We start from the raw sequence: 25,505 nt of genomic DNA, 5'->3' as shown, positions 1-25,505 counted from the left end.
CAGGGAGCTGTGGAAGAGGCACTGACGCACAAGCGACCGTGGGTCGGCAGTGTGATTTATAGGGCAGGAGCTGGGCACAGAGCGAGGAGCCGCCAGGGCAGCCCGGAGGGGAGCTGCCTCCTCTTCTCGCTTGGGGGAAGTCGAGTCAGCAACAGCACTAGCAACTATTGTTTTGTGGAAACCTGCGTTGTGAATACACTGCCATTCCTTATTCTCTTCTTTTTCTATTTCTTTTTTATGGATTATGAAAAAAAAGGAGGGGGTCACTACTTTACCTTTTTTTTTTTTTAATCTGCTAAGCACACAGAGGCCATTTCCCTCAGCTTCCAACAGAAACACAGTTTTGTTCAGCATCAGGAATAACAATACACATATGTACATACGATTACAAGCCACAGCCAGCACAAATACCTTAGTATTCATGCCAACTTTCCTACCTCTACAAACATAGTTTTTCCTGGAACAATTGCTCAGAAATTGTCATTTGCAATTTTATAGTATCTTTTTTACTGATTGTGGTTTCTCAGCGGTTCCTAACCAACTAAACAGGCTAAACATTAATGACTGCAACTGCTAATATCTGGGATATCAAGTAGAATAACAGCAGCAGCTTTCCAGAAAAATCACCTGGAGCAGGAAAGTTGCTTCAGTAACAACCCAGACGACAGCGCTCGAGTCCAGCGGGCGATTCCCTGAGTCGACGGTAAGCGACCGAATCGCTGCACTGCCAGCACGACAGTGTCCCGCAGCGAGGGCAAGTTTATGCTGCCCAAGGCATCTCACAGCAAAGAGACAGCAGCGGGGCCACTCTCAGAAACTGCAGCAGGCGTTTGCCACCAAATGCACTTATGAGGTTGGAACTGTAGCTATTTTCAATCCAGGAACACTCAGTGGTTAACTAGTTACAAGATAAAGAGGAAACATGATTTATTTGAAGGAGGGCGAAAAAAGTTACTGTATCCTGTTCTTTCCTATATTTGTTTAGTCTTATCCTTATTTCCCCCTCATTACTCTTAGTTGTACCTGAATTATGTAAAACAGATCCTCAGCTGACCCCAGAGGAATTATGCTTTTCCTACATGAATTGAGAATCTGGCTCGTATTTCTCATAAATGCAGCAACGTAGATTAGCTCATAGACGACCAAAAAATTTTCCAATTCTATAATTTTCATCAGAATCCAAATTTTCTGACTGGATTTTTTTGTCCAAAATTGGATTCAATTTTTACATTACATGCCTTCACCCACAATGAATCAGAAAGGTGCTCTCTTAAAATGATGTCACTTATTGCAGAAAGTCACAGATCCTATGTGTCTAATTTTCCCTAGTTGAAAAGAGCTGCTGAAGGCAAGTGTTTGAAAATGGAACGTATTAAATACAATGCAAAAGATGTTGATGTTTAAGTATTTCTGCCAGTGCTTTCAGCATTACAGTTACATCCGCAAAGACTTTCCAAGACTCAGCCTGGATGTTATTCCCCATGCTCATCTTCACCAGCCCTAAAACATAGTGCACACAATTTCTCACTCAAAAAATTGGCTTTGCTGCCTTCCTCAGAGGCTATATGTGGACAAGAGCACAGCGTGGCTCACTGCAAATAAGCTGTATTACAGGTGAGACTGTCAGCCCTTCCGCTTCCTCTAGGTGTCACTGAGAAAATAGTTTCTTTTGAACCCCCACTTTCATGTGGGTCAGGAGGAGAAAGAGCAGGAAGAAAGAGCTGGCTGAACTTCAGCTACTGACATTGATTTCCTTAGGATCCTGCTCTAAAGAAAGGAAAGATATGGATTCCTAGAGAGGACAACTCAGTAAATTAGAGAAGGTAACTGGTGAAGAAAGTTAGCTGTTCTGAACCACTCAGCTCGGCTACCTGCAGTCACCCGGTGGTGTCTGTCACTCACTATTGACGCTAGAGAAAATCCCAACTTCTGCTTCGCCCACGACGCCAGAGCTCTACATAGCTGCAGTTTGGGGAGGCGAATTCTGCCCATGGCCACGCACGTGGGTTCCTGCCCTCATTTTCCAGTTCTCCCACTAGTCACAGAGACAAACGAAACAAGCAAGATGCACCCAATGTTTGCGAGAAGACAGGGACCCTTGCACAAGGAGGGCACCCAGACTGTGCATGAGAGTACCCCGGAGGTTAGTTGAGGCTGCTGCAGCTGCCAAAAAATGGGCGACAAATTCAGGACGCGCGTGGCCACATGTTGGAGGACCCTGCGAACCTCCCCACCTGCCCCAAGCCTGCTTACCTGGCAGTTCAGGGTAGCTGTCAGTAGCTGAGCTCAGCCAGCATGATTTAATATCTCTAGGACTAGCCATGCAACAGAGGAAGCATTAGCCTCCAAAGGGCAATAGTAGAGAAAGCAAGAAAGTGAAGCAGTGCCATAATCTGCTTACTGCTCCCACAGGTGAGCCTCAGTCCAAGCGCTGATGTGCGCTCTGTCTCGCGAGGTCAAAAAGCACCAAGTCCAGCAAGAGCAGACCAGCTACCAGGCAGTCATATGAACCCTGCCTACGCAGTGCGTTTTCCTCTTCTTTCTTTTCTTAGTTAGCCTGTTTGCTTTGGTTGTCTTCTTTTGGAGGGGAAGAGGGAGGTAACAGGGTGGAAGTGGAGAACCCACTGGTCCTCTGACACTCTTTGGTGTTTCTACCCAGCAGGTGAAAGCAGCACCTTTTCCAGCATTGGGCTCTGGTTCTTTAGGAAGCTGGCGGGGATTTCCGGGAGAGCCTGCTCCCTGCTCGCTGCCTGCATTGTCCTGGTCGACCCTCCTTCCCCGCCGGCTCTCGTCCGGACCAGAGGGCAGGCGGGGGGCAAAGGCCTCTCGCTCCCTGTTGCTGTAGCTGTTACGCCAGAGCCCAGCCTAGGGCTGTACTTGCAAAGTGAGAGCAGTCATTAGCGAAGGAGGATAGGAGCATGTTCGGGAGCTGTCAGTCTTCAGGATGGCTTTGTAACACTTTTTGGTTTTCTAAACATTTCTAGTTATGTACTTCCTGCATGACTAAGATGAAAATTTCTTCTCAAGTGTGAAAAGACTCACGCTCTGAGTGAAAGTGCCACAGGACTTTCAAAACTGTCAGGGTCAACTGCAGAGCTGTGATAAGGGATTTCAAAATCAGATTATTGAAAGGGTAGGTTTCAGCTTCACTCTGCTGCTAGACCGATGTTTATTTGTCCAGCTTGGCAGGTGAAAGGTTAGTTCTTCATCTAGTTAACTCTGAACAAAAGCAGAAGGAACATGTATGGGCAGATAGGTCAGACTGTTATGGGTGAGTGAACATCCAAACAGCCCCAAACCCTTTAGGCCTGCTTGTGGTAACCATACCTCCTCAGCTAGAGGAAGGAAAGAAAGAAAGAAAGAGGGGAACGAAAGAAAGAAAGAAAGAAAGAGGGGAACGAAAGGGAGACTTTCCAGATTAAGAGATGACTGGAATTGGTTTCAAAGGAAATCTCTTTTTCCAAAGATAAAAGATGCAGTGCGTGTGGCGGAGCAGCACCCACTGCTGCCTTCTGAGGGGGGTGTTGTGAGGTTTACCTACTGCCTGAAAATGCGTTTGAGCTCCTTGGATGAAAGTAACTGCTAAATGACAAAATGTCATTTCAACATTATTGTTAATGCTGTGATGTAAAAACAAGAAATGGTAAACTTAAAAAAGGTTCTGTTGTTTGGTACTTCATCCACACAAGGCACTTCAGCAAGCCCAGTGAATGTCCTGGGGGGAACAGGGTCGGGGGGGGGGGGGAGTAGGTGGTTTAGTTTCCAGGGAGAGAAGAAACAGACTTGGTGGACTCGCTGAAGGCGGGAGGTCCAGTGACACAAGGTACCGCTGCCTGAGCGGGGAGCCGCGGCACTGGCAGGACGTCTGGGCTGGTTTTAACTCCCAGCTAGAAGCTGACGGGAAGGAGCAGCACCCAACTCTGGTTTCAATTATGAACGCTTTGATTTCACATAACCCGGGGATGGGAAGCCCTTCCTTGCAAACGGCCTTTCGAGCACGCTCCCGGGCTGCACATTTGCACGGTTTTGTCCAATACAACTGCAGACAAAACGTGGCTACGGGCTGCACAAAACCAAGCCAGCGGGGGTAGCGAGAGCGGGGCCCGGCTGTGCCGCTCCGCGCAGCTGGGGCAGGCCTGTCCCAGGGCTGCACGCAGCGACACAGCTCGGTGCTGCGGAGCGGGGAGAGCTATGAACTACACTAGCAAAAGGTTCAGCTGGAAACGTATTTTGGCCTACTGGAAGCACATCTTGTTGATATATGAGAGTTTTGCCTTTTCTATTTAAATCCCTCATAGTCTGAATTTTCCCATAAACATCTTACGACTACTTTTTCTTAAATGAGTGAGAACTGGAATATAAGCCATTAATTAACACAGTACATTTCTGTCCCTGAGCCTGCAACCCAACTATTACACACTTGCAAGAGATGTGTTATGTTTTGCCTTAGAATACCTGTTTAATTCAAATGTTAAATTAAGTTAGAAGAGTCTAAATCCAAGTTTTGCTTTGTTCATATGAGGAGGAAGGGTTTTAAAACCTACTTATTTCTCATACTGAGAATTTTTCAACTATCGTACTCTTAACAGGATTATAAAAGTTTTAATTGATAGACATAAAATCTTCCCCGCAAATTTATAGCTTTAATACCTCCAAAGAATATTAGATTTTTATTCATTATTTCTCGTTACTGAAAAATCAGTTTGAGGGGTCTTCCCCAAACAAGGGAAAGAGCCTATTAGTCCTACAAATCATACTCAAATAAGTAATCCTTACTCAGGAGAAAGAGCCCATGGAGAACTAAACGCAGAGCTAGCAGCCAAAGGAGCAGAAAGGACGGAGAGTAGAAACCGTTAAGTCTGTTCACTGATGTTTTCCTTTGCATCCAAAGCCCAGCTGGCAGCTCTGAGATACTTGGCTTTCCCGCAGGATCATCCTCCCAATCTGTAAACAGCTTAATTTGCATCAGGTTTCTGGATTTCAAAATGCTGAGATACACTTAGACTGTTTGAAAATAAACAAATCAGTAGTAAATCTCCTACACTTCAACAAAGCAGCAAGAGAGAGAGAGCTCATACCTTCCTGATATCCTGGATGCTTTGTAAAAAACATGTATTTAATCCTCGTAGATCTGTGCAAAGTACCTGCAATGCTGCTACAGCCTGCTGTTCGTCTGCTTCACTATCAGACTTTGTATCAGGAGAAACAGTTAGTCTAGCACTGCTCTATCTTGGTACTGATAAAGGTGAGAAAGATTAAAAGCATCATTTTTCTCCCCCTAATACAGTTACAACCTCTTTAAAGATTTTTTTCCTTCACAAAAGTAATACATTTAATTACGAGAACAATGCTTTTCCCCTGTAAATCACAGCGGAAGTGTCGGTTTCGGTAGTGTGTCACATTGTAAGTGTGTGAGGGTCATACTTGAGGGGCACTCATATCCGGCCAGTGGAGAGGGGAATGAAGTAGGAAAGATAAATTATTGCCTTTTGTTTTTCAGATTTCCAGGTGCTCTCAAGTAAGTACCACTGCCTCTTATCTCAGCTGTCATGCCATCAACAAACATCTCTTCAACTACTGAATTTAATTATCCAAATACCAGAGCAGTCTCATTTGTTGTGCAGAACAACATCCTGATTCAGCCTTGCGGTTACCAAAACCAGATAATCCTGTGAGTTTCTTGAGCAACCTATGAAAACCATTGTAAATGCTCCCAGTTACCTGAGCACCCCCTCTTCCTCTTGCCCTGGGGGAACGACAGAGTCCGCTCTCTACTGCCCACAGAAAAACATTCGGCACAGTATTAGCATGCGCGTGTGTGTGTGTGCATCCCCTATATTGACACAAGTACCTTTTTGTTTAGCCATATACTTACCGACTGAGGGTTAGATTCTCAGACCAGTTGTATTTCTGCTTACTTGAACAGCACTTAAAAGCTGAGCACAAACTGGAAGTCCGTCCTGTAAAATGGCCCCAAGAAGATTTTCACTTTTTTACTGACTAAAGTTATAATATTAACTGTCCAGCACGTTAACTAAAAAGATGACGCTGCATGCCTCTGACATGTCTTACACGACCTACATACTCCCAAGGGTACAATCAAAGCCATCTATGTAGTCACAGGGTTTTCTGTCGGTTCCTGTCACAGCTCTGTGTTAACATTTATCTTTCTCCAGTTCACTGGGTGTCCTTACATATTGCCAATTAGAAAATTAACTCGGAAAGAACAAACTTCTTTCTAGTATTTACTCTCCCTGTCCTTCTTAATTTATTTCCATCTTTACGCATGTTCTCCTGGAGTTATGATTTATTACCCTGACCTATTTCCCGATCTAAGGGCAAATACTTCCTCCCCTAATGACATCTTGTTAAAGTTTTCAAACACAACGTCTTCTCAGCCTTCAAAGCTCTCCCCATCAGCGTTGACTTATTTGAGTAGTTGTCTCAGGCTGAAACCATCGCTGATTTCATGTAGATTTTTGTTGCAAAAGAAGCTTATTCTCGGTCACGACACAAAATGGGGAATATAGCTTTCGCAAACGTTTCATCATTTCTCTAGGACGATGCTCGCTTACTGCACTGTTCGTTGTTTAATAGAGCTAAAACAGTACTTGACTCTCTTCTCACTGCTGTTACCTATTTCCTTTAACGCAGTTCTATTTCCTTTAACGTAATTCTCATTTATTCCCCTTTCACTTCTGCTTGAGTAATGCCTACAACTTCATCTTCTACTTGAAGCAAGTCTACTCAGTGACCTCAAAATAGGGAGTTCAACTGCATTTACTATTACACTGTGCTATCTGTAATCAATAAAAACATTATCATTATGGGCTGTCCATACATTTTTACACAAGCCTTATTCCAAATGTGTATTTCTTGATATATAACTTTTCCAGATCATCATCCTCAAAGGTACTGCTGGGCATTCCCACTACTACGTGTACCATTTTGTAACGACTTGCAGACTTGTTTTCTTTAAAGAAGAGACAGACCCTTTATTCCTTTAGTCAGGTCTACCCTTCTCCTCCTTATCTTACAATCAAACAGAAAAAGCAAGCAAAACCTCCACATTATGTTACCCGTTATTAGTGGTTGGAACAGCAGCCCAAAGCGGCTACAGCGCGTTCCGCGTTAACAGCATCAGCTGCTCTGAACGCACTGAACGACAAGAACTGTGCAGTTTTCATTAGACTACCCTTAATGCAGAAAACGTGCGCATTGAGCAAGGTTGAACGGCAACCCTACGTCTACACTGTGTCTATTTGCATAAATTAGTAAATCTGTCTCCTGAAGAAGAACGCTGAGGAATGAAGAGATAAATACCACTTGGTAAAACAAAATAAAAACAGCTCTGGCACGATGCGAGATACTGAGGGAAGACTGAAATAGCCCCTTGAAAACAGTGAAGTAATGGGCTTACAGCTTTATTATTCATATAAAGTTTAGTGACTTCAAAATCAATGTGAAGCCAAACAAGACTTGTTATCCCACTAAAATCTGTGCTGTAACTGAAGCCAGTACCCAGATGTTCTCTGGTAAAATCTATCGCTTTGCTGCATAAAAGCACCACATACGCTGACATATACTTCTGGCTTGCCTTTATCCAAACCTACTTAGATTCTGGATTATTTTTCTAGCAATCTTTTAAACTGCCATGGGAAGCATAAAAGGTGGTCTCCTACAAAACTGTTTGATACCATCTTGAAATGTAACCGTTTGCAGAAATAAATCAGGATTTCTTTTTAATAAACTGTTTATTATGAGTCTTTCAGAACATAAATTATAGAAGAAAAAAGCAGGGTCTGAGTTTAATAAACTTCTCATCTTTTTACATATATTAAAGCAGAAGACCCTGACACACTTCACTGAAATGTCCGGCAAGCAAGCTCCAGTACTACCAAAACTGCACGGATGATAAGTGGGATGCCATCGTACATCTGGAGTCGTATGTTTGAAGGCTCAAAAATACATGTTGTAGCCTAGGTAAATCCATGTTCCCTGCACAGCAGATCCCTTAACCCATCAGTCAGTATCTGCAGATAGGAGGGCAACTCTGAGGAAAGGGTTTATTACTTCATTTTGCGGGGAGGGGGGCTTCTAACATGCTTTGTACTTACGCGTGTTCCACGTTTCCCAAATCCTCACTAAATGAAACAAACATTTTTACAAAACAAAAATTACACCTTTCACGTTACAACACCCAAAATTTCTAACCCTAAGCGGCCGTCAACAACAAACTGAACTTTAAAACACTATTTCTGCCTCTACAATTTTGAGGTACGAATCTGAGAGCTTCCAGGCAACCTCGGCTCTCACTGAACGGCAGGCACGCAGCACCGTGCTGAGTTAAGCCCAGAGCTAGCATTAGTGGGTTGTGGAATAAGAGGAGCGGCGGCGCTGACTCCGTGCCCAACGCTGGCTCTCCAAAAATGAGCTCAGAGGCGAATCAGAGGCACTCTCTGAAAACAGGGAATGAGGCAGATGAGCCGTAGTTAAACGCTGGGAGCTTCAAACGTCAGACGAACACCGAATACGTGGTGAATGCATTTACGCTTTACAGGGAACACGGCACAGGCGTTACATGATTTTGAACAGCTTGCTTGACAGTTTGCACCATATTGTATTTATAAACGTTGTGCAAACCTAAATGCTTTTCCTCGGCATTTTTCAAAGTAATCATCTTCAACAAAATAGGCGTACAGGACTATGGTACACAGCTCCTCCTCGTCTTAGTAAGCACTTAGTAAAAAGTAAATAAACAAACAAACAGCCTGCATTAATTTCCAGGGGATCACTCCCAGGAATAATTGGCCAGCATCCCAGATACCATACCAGGTCTCCACCGAACTGCGCATTACCACCAGAACCCGAAGCTCCACGAGGGCTGCAGCGTGAGGTAACCCAGGTCAGCGAGACTGGAAACGTCTCGTGCCCATGCTGTCGGCTCTGATGTGTCATTCGTGCCAGGAAGAACCAGGGCCCGTTTCGTACGCGACACAGACCCCCACGTACACAGCAGTCCGTAGGTGGGGGCCTGACACGCGTTTACTTTGCTAACAGGACTCTGCTAAAATGCTGCGGTCCCCACCCTAAACGCCAGAAAAAACAATGTTTTTTCTGTCCAGGACAGTACAGAGCAACGTCCCAAAGCAGGGGCAGCACTGTGTACCCCTAGTGCTCATCGTGGAAATACGACAAGCCTAAAAAATGGATTTTGTTAAGACATATTATACAGCTCTTTCAAATTATGCGTAGCTTATCTTCCGTCACAGAAAGTTAACCCAGCAAGAGCAAGCATTCTCTCTTTAAAACAAAATGAAACATTGCAGCAAGACTCCGAACACACCCATACAGCATAGGCAGGGTGAGTGCTACACTGCTGCAAATTTCTGCTTCACCACGTTTTAATGGTCAAAACAGAAGAGAACACACAATCCTTCCATGTTTATAGAGTCCTTTCCTTCCTCGGATATTAACAAGATCTAAAGTCTAGATGTTACTCTAAGCACTTACAGAAACTTTTAGAGGTGGTCGAAAGCTGACCCCAGCAGCTCTTCCCTTGCAGGTACGTGTTTTGTGCTGCGTATGCGAACGGAGCAGGGAGGATGAGGCAACTCCTGACCAGAAGCAATACAAAATGCCATTCCTAAAACAGTTAAGAATCAGGGATTTCAAAGCAGATTAACCAGAATAACGAAGCTGTTCTTCCTGTTCCCTTATGGCACGGTAACGGGTGCTGACGATGTCTAACGTCCGAGTGCTGTTTTTACGGAAACTAGGTTACGGCCAAGGCAGCAACCTCGCAAGGCAAGTCCATCACACGAATCACTCAACCATCGGCCGCCCAGCGAGGAACTCGCCGCAAATCCCTGCTGCGCTCTTCCAGTTTCACACAGATGCAACTCCCCTGCTTTTAACAAGCACAGAACCAGCGCACCCATGCTGGAAGCCCCTCGTAAGACGGCGGTGCTAGACGGGGCTGCCCGCGCAGCCTGACTCTTTGATGCCCCCACAGAGAGCTGCTGCCACGTCTGCGTCCCTGAACGCTGCCCGCTAACAGCCGGGCCACGGAGACCTGTGCGCTGACACTAGGGACGCTGCCTCCTCTGCGCGCTTGCCTCCTGCGGCTCAGTCCAGCCGCAGGGACAGTGGCACCGTCGGAGCTGAAGGCGTTGTAATTCCTAACTGCAGCGCGATGCTAAGCAGGAGCGCTGGCAGAGAGCCGGTGAGATGCCGCAAGGCGCCCGGCCGGCAGCGGTGCCGCCGCTGCCCCAGGCGCCCGCCGGACGGCTGCGCAGCCCGGCCCCGACAAGAGCCCCCCCAGCCCTGGCAGCCAGCTAAGCGGCCTGCGCGCAGCGGGGCGCGCTACCACCCCAACGCTAAACGCACCGGCACAAGTGGTTTCTCCAAAGCCACGCTAGCCGTTAAATACGCGCGCTAAAAGAAATAAAAGTTATACCTGCAAGGGATTAAACAGCACTTAGTAGCCATCGCCTCCGTGCTGTCGGAATAAAAACCACAGCCCGAGCTCAGTCCCACCTCTACTTTTTCAGAAGCCGCTTCCTTGCCGCCTCCCCCCCGCTCCCTCCCCCCAAGCGCGACGCCAAGGCGGAGAGCACCGCGCCCCGCGCCCAGCCCCAAGCAGGCGGAGGGCGCCCCGTGCCAGGGCGGCCGCGCTCGCCTACCTTGAGCGCCGGCTCCGTGCCGGGGGCTGCCAGCGGGGCTGCGGCAGGCGCGTCCCCCCGCGCTTTATGAAGCCCCTGCCCCTCCCGCGGGGGGGGGGGAGGAAGGGGTGGAAAAAAAAAAATTAAAAAAGCGGCGAAAAGGAGAGGCCGCCGCTGCCCCGCAGGCAGCCGCTGCGCGCCCCCACAAGTTAGCCGCGGAGGCGGCGCGGAGCGGTGCGGTGCGGAGCGGCGGCGCCCGGCGCGGTCTCGCTGCTGCCGCCGGCGCGGGCGGCCAGGGGGGCCCGGCCGGGCCGCCCCGCCCCGCCCCGCGCTGCCACCGCGCCGCTCCGCGGGGGGCGGGGGCCGGGCCGCGGGCACCCCCCGCCCCCGCCCCTGCCCGCGGGGGCCGGGCTGCAGGTGACGGCACTCGGCCGAGCTCCTGGGCGAGAAACTTCTTGCTCTTACCTGCCAGCTACAGCAACAAGGCGGAATTTCTCATTCCTCAGTTAAAAGCAACCCCCCCCCCTCTTTTTTTGTTGTTGTTGAGACATCGGTCATAAAAACGTCAAGTGCTACATAAGCGTTAAATCATTGCCGATAGCAGCGGAGAGGTAGTTTTCCTGGGGGTAATCATTCCCTCATCGCTACAACGGCGTAGCCGGGGGCGGGGGGAGCAACAGTAACAGAGCTAAAGACGCTCTTTCTGCCAGACTGCCCGGCGGGCTGCGGGCGAAGCCTCGGGAAAGGGAGGAGCGCTGCGCGGCCCCCGGCGGAGACCCGCGGCCCAGCGCAGCCGCTGCCGGCGGGGACGCGCTGCTGCCCGCCCCGCCGCCCGTCGCCACCCGTCACCAGCAGTCACCTCCCAGGCCGCCAGCGTCCCGAGCAGCCCGTTCTTCCACTGCAGGCCGGCGACAACCCTGCCCGAGAGACTGCTCAAAAACCTGCGTTTACGGAAAGAAAGCACGGATCAGGAGAAGGAGCCCCATGGGCGCCCCAGGCCAATCATCCTTCTGTTTCTGTGCCCCTGTTGTTATGTATTTTCCGGGGATCTTTATCTTTTTCAGAGAGGTTCGAGGGTACGATTTTGGGGTGGGGAAGGTTTAGAATTACTTTATGCATATTAAAAGGAAAATCTAAAAAATACCTGGTATCCACAGACAGCATCCAGACCTTCTCCCTTCTGGAGGAGCATCTGCCTCCAACCGCAACACCTCCGCAAGAAAACCTCAGCCCACTGTCCGTGCTTCGCTTCTGCTGTAGAGGACGGAGAGATTCGGCCCCCCGAAACGGGAGACAGAAACGAACGGCACACACAAGTCTGAATTATTAAGGACTATCAGGTGAAATCTCACAAGTGTTTCTGTAAGCCTTTGAAGTGTCCAGTAGGCAGCGGTATGTGGCATGTGCTCAGGTGCAGGGAGGCAGCTACTTTCGGTTACTCTACCGGCAAAACACTATTCTGTAGAGCCTGCAGAAATGGCTGGCTCTGGCTGGAGGTCATTAGAGGTAAAATATTGCCACCCAGCAAAAGAGCTCTTGAGACTGTGTGCTTTATACACAGGCAAACAGATTATTTTTAACCTGAGGACAGTTTTAGTGCTATTGTTCTTAGAGGGTAATACTGTTTGTGATTTCAGTGGAAGTAAGATGACATCCTGTGAATATTATTTACCGAGGTGTGCGAATACTTACTCGTCTGCGTGCAGATACCTATTTTGAGGGTGTTCACAGTTCCATCGATATCAGCGTGATTTAAAGCCCAGCAGAGAAACACTCTCAGCCAAAGGAGCAGTTTAAAGACTTTCAGGACAAGATTTGCCATTCTCAAAATTTACAAGGAACAAAAATATTAAACTTCGATACGGCAGGCAGATGTGAGAGTTAGACGCTGAAAATTACGTGAAAGCCTGGCAGATAGGCAGACTCCCAAAAGTATTTAAAAAGATACTGAATAATGAAAGCCCCAAATATGGTAAATTCTATGGGGTAGATTATTTTTTAAAAACACATTTAACTGCCCTAGGTACTACAAAAGTGATATGTAAGTGCCAGCCCCTGAACACTGAGAAGATTCATGTTTGCGCAATCCTTATAGGAACGGGTCTCGAGCGCGGCACCTTACAACACTCAGGGCAAAAAGTCTTTGAGTGCAAAATGAGTTTCTTCATGCCAACGCAGTAAAAGTGAGAAACTAAAGGGGAAAAAGATCAGCAAACGTCTAAACGACTTGGCTTTGGGCATTCGGCTTCCTCTGTTTCTGGTCTCTCTCTCTGCCAAGGAATTGAGTTTTACCAGCAAATACAGGCACAAAAATGAATTTCAAAGATGCATGGTAAACACTGATGAGAACCAAATTCTTCAGTCACATGTACTTACAATCTTTCTTGGAGCTGTGGATCATTTACTCAGGGTCTGAAACTGTTTTGACTTAAGTGAGCAAATAAATATCCAAAATTTGGAACATCTGTAACTGGTCACAAAGACGGCTGTAAACCGTCTGGGTAACAATTGCTTTCTTTGCTGCTTCACCACACTGAGACCCTGTTAGAGTGGATAGGTGCTACTAGAAAACAAGAAGTATGTTAAGCATTATCGAGAAAGAGAGAAGGAAACGTTTAATATGCAATCCATGGAATAAATCTGAATAATAAATGTTTCTGAAACAAAAACGGAAATCTGCAATTGGATATTCCAGGAGCAGAAAAAGAGGACTAATTCATCATATAAATAATTCATTGCAAATTTTAGCACCCAATCTTGCTGTGCTTTCAGTATGGAGGACAGATGACACTGTATGTGCATGTGTGTGTTTAACAGTGCGTATATTTAATCTTTTTCCCCAAGTATGTGATTCTCACCATGATGGAGATCTGCAAGTCTGCTATCAGTAATCCATTCATGAACATTTGGTGCCAGGAAAGGGTATCATTATTTATTAATCTCAGAAGCAGAGGAGATGCAAAACTGGACTTGTCAGTCAGTTATGCCTCATACACCATTATGGGTTTTAGCTATGCAGGGTCACACAGTGATCACTCTCTTAGAAGAGGAACGAGCACGGGAGCAGAGGCCTCGAGAGATGCATAGGAAGCGTACGGCGCGCTAGCTGCCGCTGCTGCCTTCAGCTTTGACAAATGATTAAATACCCAGGTGGAGTCTGAGCAGGTACTAAGCTTCCAGCAAAGGCTTACAGGTCAGGAATAAAACTGAAACTTTTGTTACAGGCATAGAGATGATGCTATTAACAGTGGTAGTAATGCTGATGTTGCTTGCTAGATTTTGCTCACCTGAGGCCGAGCCATTAAGTTTTACCTGAATAAGAGGTCAAGTTTTTCTTCTGACTGCTGCACAGCAAGCGGCTGCTGCTTGAAATGTGGTGGCTTGCGTGTGAAAGGTGACTGCCTTTCAAGGGTCGACAAAGCAAGAGCGGGTTGCAATATTTTCCCTGGGTGCACTACTATTTTGACAAGCAACCCCCTGACATGCACAGAGCAGGGTGCCCTTGCACACTCCCCCTGGAAACACAGCGCTTCCAAAGAGCTACTGCGTCCACCGGCAGGGCGGTGAGCATCCTACAGACACCGCGTTGGCTCTCTTCTCGCTTCAGTCATGGCTTCTTGTTATAGTAAGAGATGGTTTCTCCACCCTGTCTCAAGAAAAAGAAAAATCAAAAGCATATGCAGCAGTTGGAGTGCGGCTTGTGATTTAACCCAGTATTTCCTCTACATCACTTGAAAGCGCTGATGTGAGAAGGATAAAACAAGACACCTCAACAGTAAACAGTGATTAATACAACTTCCCAACACCCTATTGTTTGCCCACTAGGCTTTATCCAGCTGTGATGGAAACTGACACACTCCCCCTGAGCCCAAGAGATTATACATTTGGGCTGCTCGTCACTCATTATTTGAATACTTTATCGAATTATGTTTTATTTATTAAGCTGAGCTTTGAAATCTCTTGGTGTTGACTGTTCTACGCCTCCATTCTTTTTAATCCTATTGTTTTATGAACCGATTAACAAGACTTTTTGCTCCAGCAGCAAAAAAAAAAAAAAAGAGCAAATCTAAGATATGGTCTATTGAATCAAGTTGTAAGCACTGGAGTTTACCATGTCTCTATTGTTGAAAAATACCTGCTGTTAAACACCATTGTAGCACTTGTTTTAGTGTACCAAATTTGATATAATTTTATAAACCAGATTAAAGATGAATGATTTTACTGTAAAACCCCAAATCTGCACGTGAAAAATAATGACAAGCAGAGCTCTCTTGTGCTCCGACCATTGTTTCTTAATCATAATTTTATTCTTCTGAGAAAAGAAAAAAAGATACTATTTCATATAATTTAAATAACCTAAGCTACTTTCCAGATAAAATTGTTAATGCACCATTGATTTAATCCCAAATGTCCAATAGACCCCTTAAACTCTGATACAAAATATCCATTCTTCTAATTAAAACAAATTAATTCATTAAAAGAGAATGGTACGATAATTGGATTTATTATAAAGTATTGGCTACTTGAATCTAGAACACGCGCTCTTTAATTCTTACGTGACTAGGTGTTCCCGTCGACACATTCCAGACCTAAATTATTTTTATATTCCTATCTTTAAAGGATAATTGTCTTAGATGTGTCATCACAAAGTGTTTATTCATGTCACTATTTTCAATTACAGTACTACTCACTCACACAATGGAGCAACAAATTCCCGTCTTGGCAACAAGCATCACCTGTTCAACAACGATATTTAAAGCTAAGCACTAACCTTTTTCATTTACTGCTTCATGTGTCCAAAACTTCAGCTATGTGTAGAGCTTCTGCATGCAACTTACATGGGCAAATACGGCATTCTGCTCACTGTAATACCGCAGGGCAAAAAATAATAATTGCAATCTTGAGGGCCAGTTTGAGGACTCCTTACGCATTTCTCTGAAAAATACAGAAGATTACCACTTATTTGGCAGAAAATTAGAACAGATTTGAAGAACTGAAATTGGGTTTATCTGATGACACCCGACTGAATGATTTGCTTTCATACAGGACAGATAAGGGGATTCTGTACTGCCCTGTGCGACTCCTTCCAGGCCATGACAAAATCTACGACATCAACCCCTCCTCCTCCTTCTCCTCCTCCCTCTCCTTCCTCCATCCAGTCGAAGAGCAACCTTTAGTATTCGCAGCTCCCACTTCCAGACTGAGATTTCCCTTCTGGTTATCCAGTGATAAGAAGAAAAAATTTTACAAACCGTATTCAGCAGAAACACCCAAAGCCCCATTGTGACAACAGTTTTCCTTTTATACTTTCCCCAGAAGATCCAGGATCCAAAACGGAGAGTTTAATATGAAGATGTTCAGAATTTTTGATAAATTTATAGAACGTATTTACTGCATACAATGATGTATGCCATGGGCATGAGCGTCTCTTGATAGAATAGCCCTGAATAAGCATCAAGCTACGTCGCTCCATGTATTTAAGCAGCAGACACCTGTGATTCCTAAGAAACTTGAGTATGCAATTTACTTTATAGGCAGAAAACACGGAGAAAGAAATAGATAAGGACAAGTAGTCAGTCAAAGGCTAGATCACTGGAAGCAGAAGTATACCATTGTTGGGAGAATCTGAAACATATCTGAGCGTACATTTGATTCTCTGTAGTTACTGACACGGACCAACAAGGAAAGGAATTTGTACCAGCAATAGACGTTGGCCTGTCCTCCTCTAGCGAGCCCCAGGTTCCAACTTTATCTATGTTCAAAGTCTGCACTATGGGCTTTAACAACACAAAAAGAGACCAAGTTAAGCAGAGGAGCACATCTGGCTACTATAAAACTGTACCGAGCAGCCAGACAACACTTCAAGTATACTTCCAGCTACGTTAACTCGCATGTACTCCTTTTCTCTTATCCAAGTATGCCCCATGGCACCCAACAATTAGCAGCAACCTTTTGTGTGCTGGCATTCACTTACACAGAGCGGAGGAGAGCTCCAGGCAAAGACAGATTGGGATGGCAAACTATAAAACAGTTCTTCTAAAGGCATTATCGAAGGGAAAGCTCATCCTACATGATTTAGAATAAAAGATCATCTGACTGGTTATTCTTCCGTAAATCCTGAAATCTCATGCTACAAGGCAGTAGGTCTAGCTCGTACTGTTTGCAACTAGCAGGCATTCAGTATGGACGTATCTTTTTGGCTGATTGGTGGAGTTTAAAATAAATCTAACAGCAAATGAGTCAAACTCCGCTTTACATTACCTCAGAACATGCTTAGTGCTGTCAGGATGGTTACGTTGTATTATGGAGAATGGCATTTGGCCATAATGACTTGACTGCCTCGTTAGAAGGTAGAATTACTGATGTCCATTCATTTCGCTTTCCCTGAAGAATGTAGCTTATTACTACATTACGCTACAGGGAGCAGGGGCCAAATCTCATTGTTACTCGTACCACCCATGTTGAAGATAAGCATAATGTCTTCGTAGGCAGAGTGTTTACGTTGGTCTGTGATATATTAGTGTAGTTGTTTGATTACATGAATAACAAATGTGCTTCTAAAAATGTGTTTTTAAAAGGGTTTGGGACACAATTCTGAGCGGTGAAGTGCATACCAAAATATCACATTCACAGTGGCAATGACGTGTAGCTGGACTTCTGAATTCATGGATTATTTCTTTCAAAAAACTTCACCGACCTAGATATACTTAATTCTATTTTTCTTAGCCCCACTTGGAAATTTCATTAGCTTTCTTTTGGGTAAGTGTAAGTTTAAAGTTGAATACTTTTCTTCCTCACACCCTAATTGTGTTTTTTCCTCAAGTTTTCCAATGCCATGATTTTATATGGGTTTAATAGCCAAGGGTTTGTAATTATTACAATTAAATATGGGAAGCCTAGTAAGGGACAGAAAGATTTGAGAGAGTGAATGCAGTTCTGCAAAACAAGCCAGCAAGAAGTAAATAAAACATCAATGAAAGCTTCAAGCACTGCAAAAGCTGCAAGAACACATTTCTTTTTTCACTTCTTTACTGCTGAACGTTGCCTGTTAAAAGCAAGCATTTGGGAAGCCAGACTTGCTCGATTCAACTCCGTTATATGAAAAATCTAGTAAAAACGAGGTCTATGTCCCATTTCCTCAGCTTTTCCAGTAGCCTCTTTGAAGAGCTTTATCCCTCAAAACAACAGCTCCATCTAGTGGACTTTCGCAAAATGTCAGAGCAGCCATCCAGCTATCCTGGGGGCCAAATTCAGCTTCTCCAATAATAAATGGTAATTTTTGCCCTAGCCTACTTCGGGGGATTGATTTTGGCCCTAAGGGTCAAATAAAACCCCAGTGCCGTCCAAAGGGAACTGACAGGAGCAGCGTTCCCGTTTCCACGCTACGCTGCAGGATTGGTCCTCCTTTGCTGCTCCCGGACTGTACGTTCAAGAGAGAACTAAAAGCTCACCCTTTCCAGCCGTTTAGCTCTTGCAGAAGGAAGTTGTGAACAGAGGTATGTCAGAGACACTCTCCCACTTTCCGCACTGTGAAAATAACATACATAGTTACCTTAAATGCATTCGCTTATGTCAAGCCTTACGTTATCCCCGTGCAGCTGGCTTCATGTTCGTTACTGATGGAGAAAACAAGGCCCAGGGAGACTGAGGGCTAGTTCAGTTTCCTGTAGACAGGCACAGCCCCTCCCAGAGGCTGCTGGGTGGCCTGTCAAGCCAGAACTGCTGGTTCTGAAGGGCACAGGCCTCCCCTTATCCTGTACAGGTGGATGTTTTGGGTATCCAGGGGCATCTCAGATGGCACTAGATGACTGTCTCAGACAACTGCATTGCGCTGGGTGCTAATTGTTTCCGGACACACAGGAAACTTGCGACAAGAGTAGAAGGCAGGAGTCCCAATCCCTTCTCCTGCCACTGCGTGCAGTCACACCGACGGGTGACAGCACAGTTCACACATCCCGAAGTTTCCAACTTTGCACCTAGGGACGTTACTATAGTTTTTAATCCTCCGTTATTAAACACTAGATCACTATCCTGTTAGAGATATTTTGCTGAGTCTAAGTAGGACATCTATGTCAAAGAGCTGTAATTGCTTCCCATCTCAGGCGAACAGATGATAAAGACCAATGAAGAAGCTGAAAAGTTAATTGTAATAAATGGCATTGGCCAAGAAATCAACAACTTAAAAATATTTTTAAACGGTTATTAAAAGTATAATTTTGCAAAACGGAACACCAACATCTCATACAACAGCAGAAATTTGTCTGTGACTAAAGAACACAGCACGTGGGAATTCACATAAGTTGCTTGCCTTCAGGAGCGCTCACTGTGTTCTCCCTCTTAGGAGCCTCCACAAATTGGGTGAGGTAGCAGGATTCATACGGCTCTGCGAATGGCTTGCATACCTTCTGGGATGCGCGTGTGGAGTCTGCAAGCTTGCCTAGTTTGTCTGTTTTTTCATAGCATTCGTATGTTGTGAAGAGCGAAAGGCACAACAAAAATGCACTCTATTTACAATTTCCTTCTAGTTAAGCGCATCAGAGCTATTCAAAAGCAGTTATTTGCAACTCTTGATAAGACCAAGGATTGCTTGTTAGAAGATGGGCAATTAACAGAAAAATGCAAGAAGAGGACTGAATGTTTGTGTGTGGTCCTAAGGAGAGCCCATGGGAGAGTTTGCCTCAAGACATTAAGAAATCTGTGTGGATGAGCTTACTACCAAAGCCATAAGGGCCAAGGAGGAATGGACTGGATAAATTTATTTAATCTTTCCTCTCCTTTTTACAACACCAGACGGAGGATCACAGCGAGTCACATAAACTAGAGCTTCAGAGTGGAAAGAGCACCCCTGAACTAAATGACTGGAAATGCATTTGTGGTATTACTATTCCAAATGGAATCGTTTGCTTAAAGATAGATGATTGCTCTCAGCACCAGCTTTAAGGGTTTTGTACAAGCCAATGAAATACTTTCCTACCTGTTTCTTCTCCCACTCCTCCATACAGAATCAGTATTGATTGTCTGTAAACACCACCACCTGCTGTGCCAAAGGATTTCGAGGAATGTTACTAACGTTACTTCTTAGAAAACTGCTAAACTAAATGCAAGAAACATGCAGGCAAAAATTTCACAAGCCTCCCGCTTCTAACTGCAATCTAGTCTTCTGGTATCCACGTATAGCTGTTTTTTGTTTGTTTGTTTTCTTTTGCTAAGGTTTCTGGGGATAACTAGAATCCAGCTTAGAAAAGGAAGCCCTTTTTGCCAAACGTGTACCCTCTAGGAGAGGCAAGCACTGCATCACACTATATATAGAGTATTTGCACAGTGTTAACCCCCTGCCACAGGCAGAGAGATGGCAAAGTCATAGCTGACTCCACGTCTGCACTGAATCAGATGACTGTGCAGGGGAGCACATGCATAAGGAATGGTCCTCAAACCTGGGATACATGAAACTACACATAGGATGTGAAGCACCAGTGCCTGAGGCCTACACACCATGCTGAAGCCTGAAGACTTACCATTGGGACTGAGGCAGAGGCTCTACTGTTAATGTGCAATGTCTCAGTGTATACTCTGCAATTGATGCAACCAGTTGATAGCTGCCATTCCTGCAGAAAAACAGTCAAACGTGAGCTGCAGCCTGTCCCAAGGACAGGTACATGTAAAATAAGGACATCCCCATTTGGCACTATCCCCAGCATTGCTGAGAGAACAGATCTTTCAAGGGCTTATTGCTGCTTCCTAAGATTTGTGAAAATTGGTTCTGTAAAGAGAAAGGGAAAGGTAAAAACCATTTTAAAATAAAGTAAAACCCAAAGACAGAGAAAAAGAAAATGTACAGCTTAGAAGCCACTCATTTTTCCCATCACCATCATAATCTTTGAAAGCAGGAAGAGATGTGGCACATTTGTTTTCAAATAGGATAGTATTCCTGCTAAGAAAGAGACAGGATGATGGAAGACTAAAGGGGGAGACAGCTTCAGTCTAGCTACAGCCACTTAATATCCGTTCAGTAAAGGTCTAGCACTACACACATAAGGCAGCATCCTTGGATGCTGCTTATTACGTTCCACTTTTTCAGAGAGGGGAGTGTGGTTTCTCTATGAAGCTATCATGAAGGTGATGACCATGTCATGGAAAGAACTTTGCAAAAAATCCCCTTGTTAAATCAAAGGAAGACAATCCTCAAAGCACTTCTGTCTTCACCTATGCTAACTTCAGCTTCTTCACTTTCAAAGCAAGAATTCTCATCTCTCATAGATTCAGCTGCCAGAACATCAGTGATACCAACTCATTTGTAACATTCCATTCTTCTGCTTTACTGATAACATTACAGATTTCCTCTGAATTAACCTGGTTCTGGGTTATGAATGACCTATGTTTTACGTGCACAATCCCTCTGAAGTCAATAAAGCTTTTCCCTCAGGAAAGTTACATATCTGACTTAATTGTTTGAAGAGTTTCATGAAGTCCACAGCAGAGATTAGTCTGTGCAGCAGTGACCCTATTTGGATATTCTTATTCAGGCAAAGTTTTCACTAATTAAAATTGAGAGATTAGACTCCGTCGTTTGAACCCATAATGCATATGGCCATTTTACTCCCTGTCTTTTTTTTTATGCACACATACTTGAATGTGCACATACATTACTGCCATTTTATGTTTCTCATTTTACTGCTCTATTGGTACACAATTTCATAGATGAAATGATTATCAAAAAATATATTAAGCCCTAAACCTTCTACATATGCATTGACTAGGCTTAATTTTATACATGAGATTATATTGTTGCGGTATAAATTCCTTTTGTGATACATATTCAGAGTGCTGAATAAAGATGGAGCTTTCTTTCATTGAAATGCACGTCATTTGGAAATACTAGAAAATGAACCTCTCATATTGCTTGCATGCAACCTTACGTAACCCTGTCTTGTGTTATATGACCATAATGGAAACAAATATTGGTCACTCTTACCCACACTTCTGTGTTTTATGGCTTTATCAGAGAGTCTTCTGCAAGACAACAACTGTTCGTACACAAAGTAGAAAACATGAAACATAATATTCTAATGGAAATAATACATTTATCAGAAAAATATCCATATGGTCTGCAGTAGAACTATCTGTAGTATCTACTACTATCTGTAGTAGACTACTACCCCATTTGAAAACAAATACGCCACGTCTCTTCCTGCTTTCAGAGATTATGATGGTGATGGGAAAAATGAGTGGCTTCTAAGCTGTACATTTTCTTTTTCCTCTATCTTTGGCTTTTGCTTTATTTTAAAATGCTTTTACCTTTCCACAAGGCACAGGATTTACAGCATTTGACAGCACAGAAGTCCTGCACTTATTCTTCATGGCCTTCCGCCCTCCCTCAGAATAACCTCACCAGTGCTAATATCTTAGGGACCAGGGACAGAGTTCAAACAAGGTGTCACATGAGCAGCGGGAACACTGAAGTCTGGTTTCCTACGGACTGGTCTGGCCTGACTAAGGTCTTGCATGGATTCTCTAACGTCTAACAAGCACTGAGTTGAGGCTGAGACTTCCTTGAGCTAATAGGCTCCCCTATCTTTTACCTGTCCACCTTTAGGCAACTAACACCCTTGAGACCTCCCGACTTACTGTTAAATTTGAGCCAAATCAACAAATATAAAATTTCACATATTTTATAAAGTTTTGGGGGAAGGCCTGCCAGACGCTCTCAGATACATGTACGCACTTAGCCAGCTGGGCCCCCTACCCCCTGTGAAAAGGTTGTGCTGGTTTTAGGGAACTCCTAATAGCAATTCACTCCCTAGAATGACGAGATTGTGCTTTGCTCAGTGGAAATAGTCTGTGAGATGAGGTAATGGCCTGGGAAGCATTTAGGAAAGTCAGTTTTTATACTGTACTTTGTTTGTCTTACTCAAAAAAAAAAGTTCTTTAAATTGCCAGGAGTGTTTTTTCAGACTTGTTTGAAATTATGTAATCCTGCTAGTCCAACCCTCCTCCTCATTGTGAGCACAGCCGTGTTATGCCAGCTCTGCTAAAGAGGCAATAACCTTTTCTGTTCTGGTGAAACATCTCATGTTAGCGGGATGAAAGAGTCTAAGGAAGCAAAAGACATCCGATGGCCATCGCCCAGCACAACTTGAGCATTACTCACAAAGGTACACAACAAGCCTTTCTGCAGCCTTCAGGCAAAGAGGAGACTGTTGTTTAGCTTTGGAGGCCCCTAATCCCAAAAGGAAAAACAGAAATGGAAAAACAGTATACTTTTGTAAGCAGAGCAGACTGCTTTGGAGGCTAATTAAACTGTTTCAGTAAACTCAAAGTAGGCTTATAAAAGAGTAAATGAAATAAATGGAAATGCACTTTTCACTGACCAGTGTATAAACAGAAAATAAGCACTAAAAAAACAAGAACGGTGGTAGCTTTTTGAAAAGCTAGAGGGAGGGAATCAGCCCAGAATATAAAGCATTCTTAATGCAGGTAAAGTTTCTCAGGCTGCAAAGACTTAAAGCAGAGCCTAATGAAGCTCGAACGTCAAGTTAAAAAGAAATTTTCATTTTCTGTCATCACAGCACTAACCCCTGGGTACACCGGATACTCACCTGTTACGTGATCAGGTTCAAAGTTTTAGTAATCCTGCTCTGTTCTCAGTTTGGGACTAATAAGCAAAGATCAGCCCCTTACCAGTGCTCTTCTATGTCCCAGGCCACGGAGGGCTAGCTGTACCTCAAAACACAAGAGGAGACATTTTTAGGAAATACATACGGTCTTAGGGGAAAGAGCACGTATATTTATATGTTTGGTGTTTCAATCAAACCTTTGTAAGCAAACATTTATTTTATATGTATATGATATAATTACGCAACTATGCATGCCAGCACAAACTCAGGCATGTTCACATGTGCATGAAGTTCACAGCTAGCATGTATAGTCTATAAACTACTTGGAAGAACCTGGGGTATCTACTTGCATTTTTTCTACAGATCAAGGAAAATCTGTGCAATTTACCAAAGCCAGAATCAGCATGACTTTACAGACTTCCACTGGACTTCTATGGATTGTAGAATTAAAGTCTGCAGAATTTCAGAGGATGATCTGCAGAAATTTAAAGTAGCCTGAAGAATTTAATGGAGATTTATATGCCTGCAACTGAAATGCAGTATTCTTAAAAAAGATGACAAAAATGAACAGCACTTGCTTGGTAGTCATGATACACTGTGTCAGTGATAAGCACTAACACACATAAATCAAGGTGCAATGTTTGTATCATTTTCTTTTCAGACGAAGAAAGGTTCGTAGTCTTCATAAAATTAAGTAGTTTTAAAATATAATTAAATACTGCTCAAAAACAATGTTTATATTGTTTTTGTTATAAAATGATTTACATTTAAAACTAAACAAAACTGGGCTCAATAGACTGAACAAATCAGAACAAACATGAAGGTTTTAAGGTTTGTGTCCTTCTTATTTGTATCCTCCTCCTCCCTCATACTAATCAAGGTAGTTTCTTTGCCTTTCCCATGTCTCTTATCCGTGTTTTCAGATACAGGCAGTCTCACAACATGCTATAGCTTGAATGTTAGCACTCGTCAAGGAAAAACCTTTTATTAATCAGAATTCAATTATTTGGAAAAGTTTCTCATTGGTATGGCACTAACCTTCCAAGGTCTCTTCCAATGGGAATTTTACTTCCCACTCACTTGACTCATAAAATGCAAATAGATGTTTGCTGTGATTCAAAAGTAAAGGACTTCAGAGGAATGAGCATGAAAACTGGAGCCCGTCACAAGCATCTGTGGAACAGTAGGAGGTTATGGTAAGCTTGTGAATAGTAGCACTGTCTAAGGCTCCCCATAGGAATACTAGGAAACTAACAGCACATTCATATTAATTGTTTTTTTTTCTAGAAATATTTTTTCCATTGCTCAACAGGTATCTCGTAATGCAGAACTGTGGTTCACAAAGGTCACCCTATAATGCAGTGGGTTTGATTTTGTGGTGAGGTTTTCTGTTTTTGTAGCTTTTTCTTAGCTCTGTATCGAATACCTGATTTAATAATCTATCAGACAAACAGAAAAACAGCTACAGTACTCTGATACAACCTCACCCAAACCCTCAGAGAAGTCAGATGTCTCTTTAGAAATTATGGATAGTGAGATATTATTATCATACTGTTTGAATTCTAATTGTTGTTATTAAGGATTAGGAGAAGTCCCTGTGAGCAACTTCTTTTGCTAGCATGACTGGGCCAGACTCAAGTCTGGTTTAAATTAATTATAATGCAATATCCATGCCTCAAACTTGAATTTAGCTAGTTCTCTTCCTTTCTACAGTGAGGACATCACTGGAGTATCCAAGTTCCCTTTCTGGTACCTTCACCTTCACTAACACTTGACCACCGAGCAGTTACAGCAGAGAATTCTCTCACTTGCTACTGAAAATAAAATTGAGCAGCACCATACCAGTTCATAAATTACATTTTTTTCTTCTGTTCAGCCATAACATCCCTTTCTGAACAGAGGCTGAAAATTTGGGGAATTGATTGGTCCTGAAAGGTGTTCTGATGTCTGACCAGGTCATTTATGCAGAAAGAGTTAATATGAAATATCCTGCTTTTTGATTACTGATGACCATGTTTTTCTGGTATCAGTGCTAGGCCTTCAGGTCAGCAAAACAAGTATTGTTTCTTCTGGTATTTTACTCCTATAGATTCCATGTTGGATCAGGACTAGAAAGAACAGACAGTAAACGTGATGTTGTCGAGAAAGAGGGGAAAAAATAGGAATTACAAGACCACCAGTTCATATTTCAGTCTTTAGAAACATAATAGTTTTTGCCCAATTCTTA

At 43.9% G+C, this 25,505-nt stretch overlaps 1 protein-coding gene across 6 annotated transcripts in view; it reads right to left on the bottom strand.

Moving 5' to 3' along the window:
• NDNF (neuron derived neurotrophic factor) overlaps positions 1-12,665 on the bottom strand; it is a 28,228-nt gene extending 15,563 nt beyond the window's left edge. The window contains exon 1 of one of the 6 annotated variants that reach the window (XM_068941671.1): positions 11,809-12,665. In XM_068941671.1, the coding sequence (XP_068797772.1) occupies positions 11,809-11,828 (20 nt within the window). In that variant the 5' untranslated portion in view covers positions 11,829-12,665. Of the gene's footprint in view, positions 1-2,253; positions 3,682-10,459; positions 10,594-10,685; positions 10,983-11,129; positions 11,311-11,523; positions 11,542-11,808 lie in introns of those variants that run through there. The other 5 variants (XM_068941674.1, XM_068941673.1, XM_068941672.1 and 2 more) reach the window with 5 other exon arrangements.
• Between the last annotated feature and the right edge of the window lie 12,840 nt (positions 12,666-25,505).

This window comes from Struthio camelus, chromosome 4, assembly GCF_040807025.1.
Source record: "Struthio camelus isolate bStrCam1 chromosome 4, bStrCam1.hap1, whole genome shotgun sequence".
Classification (NCBI taxonomy): domain Eukaryota; kingdom Metazoa; phylum Chordata; class Aves; order Struthioniformes; family Struthionidae; genus Struthio; species Struthio camelus.
Note: the sequence above shows the minus strand (reverse complement) of the source record. Positions and strands in the feature narration are given on the sequence as shown.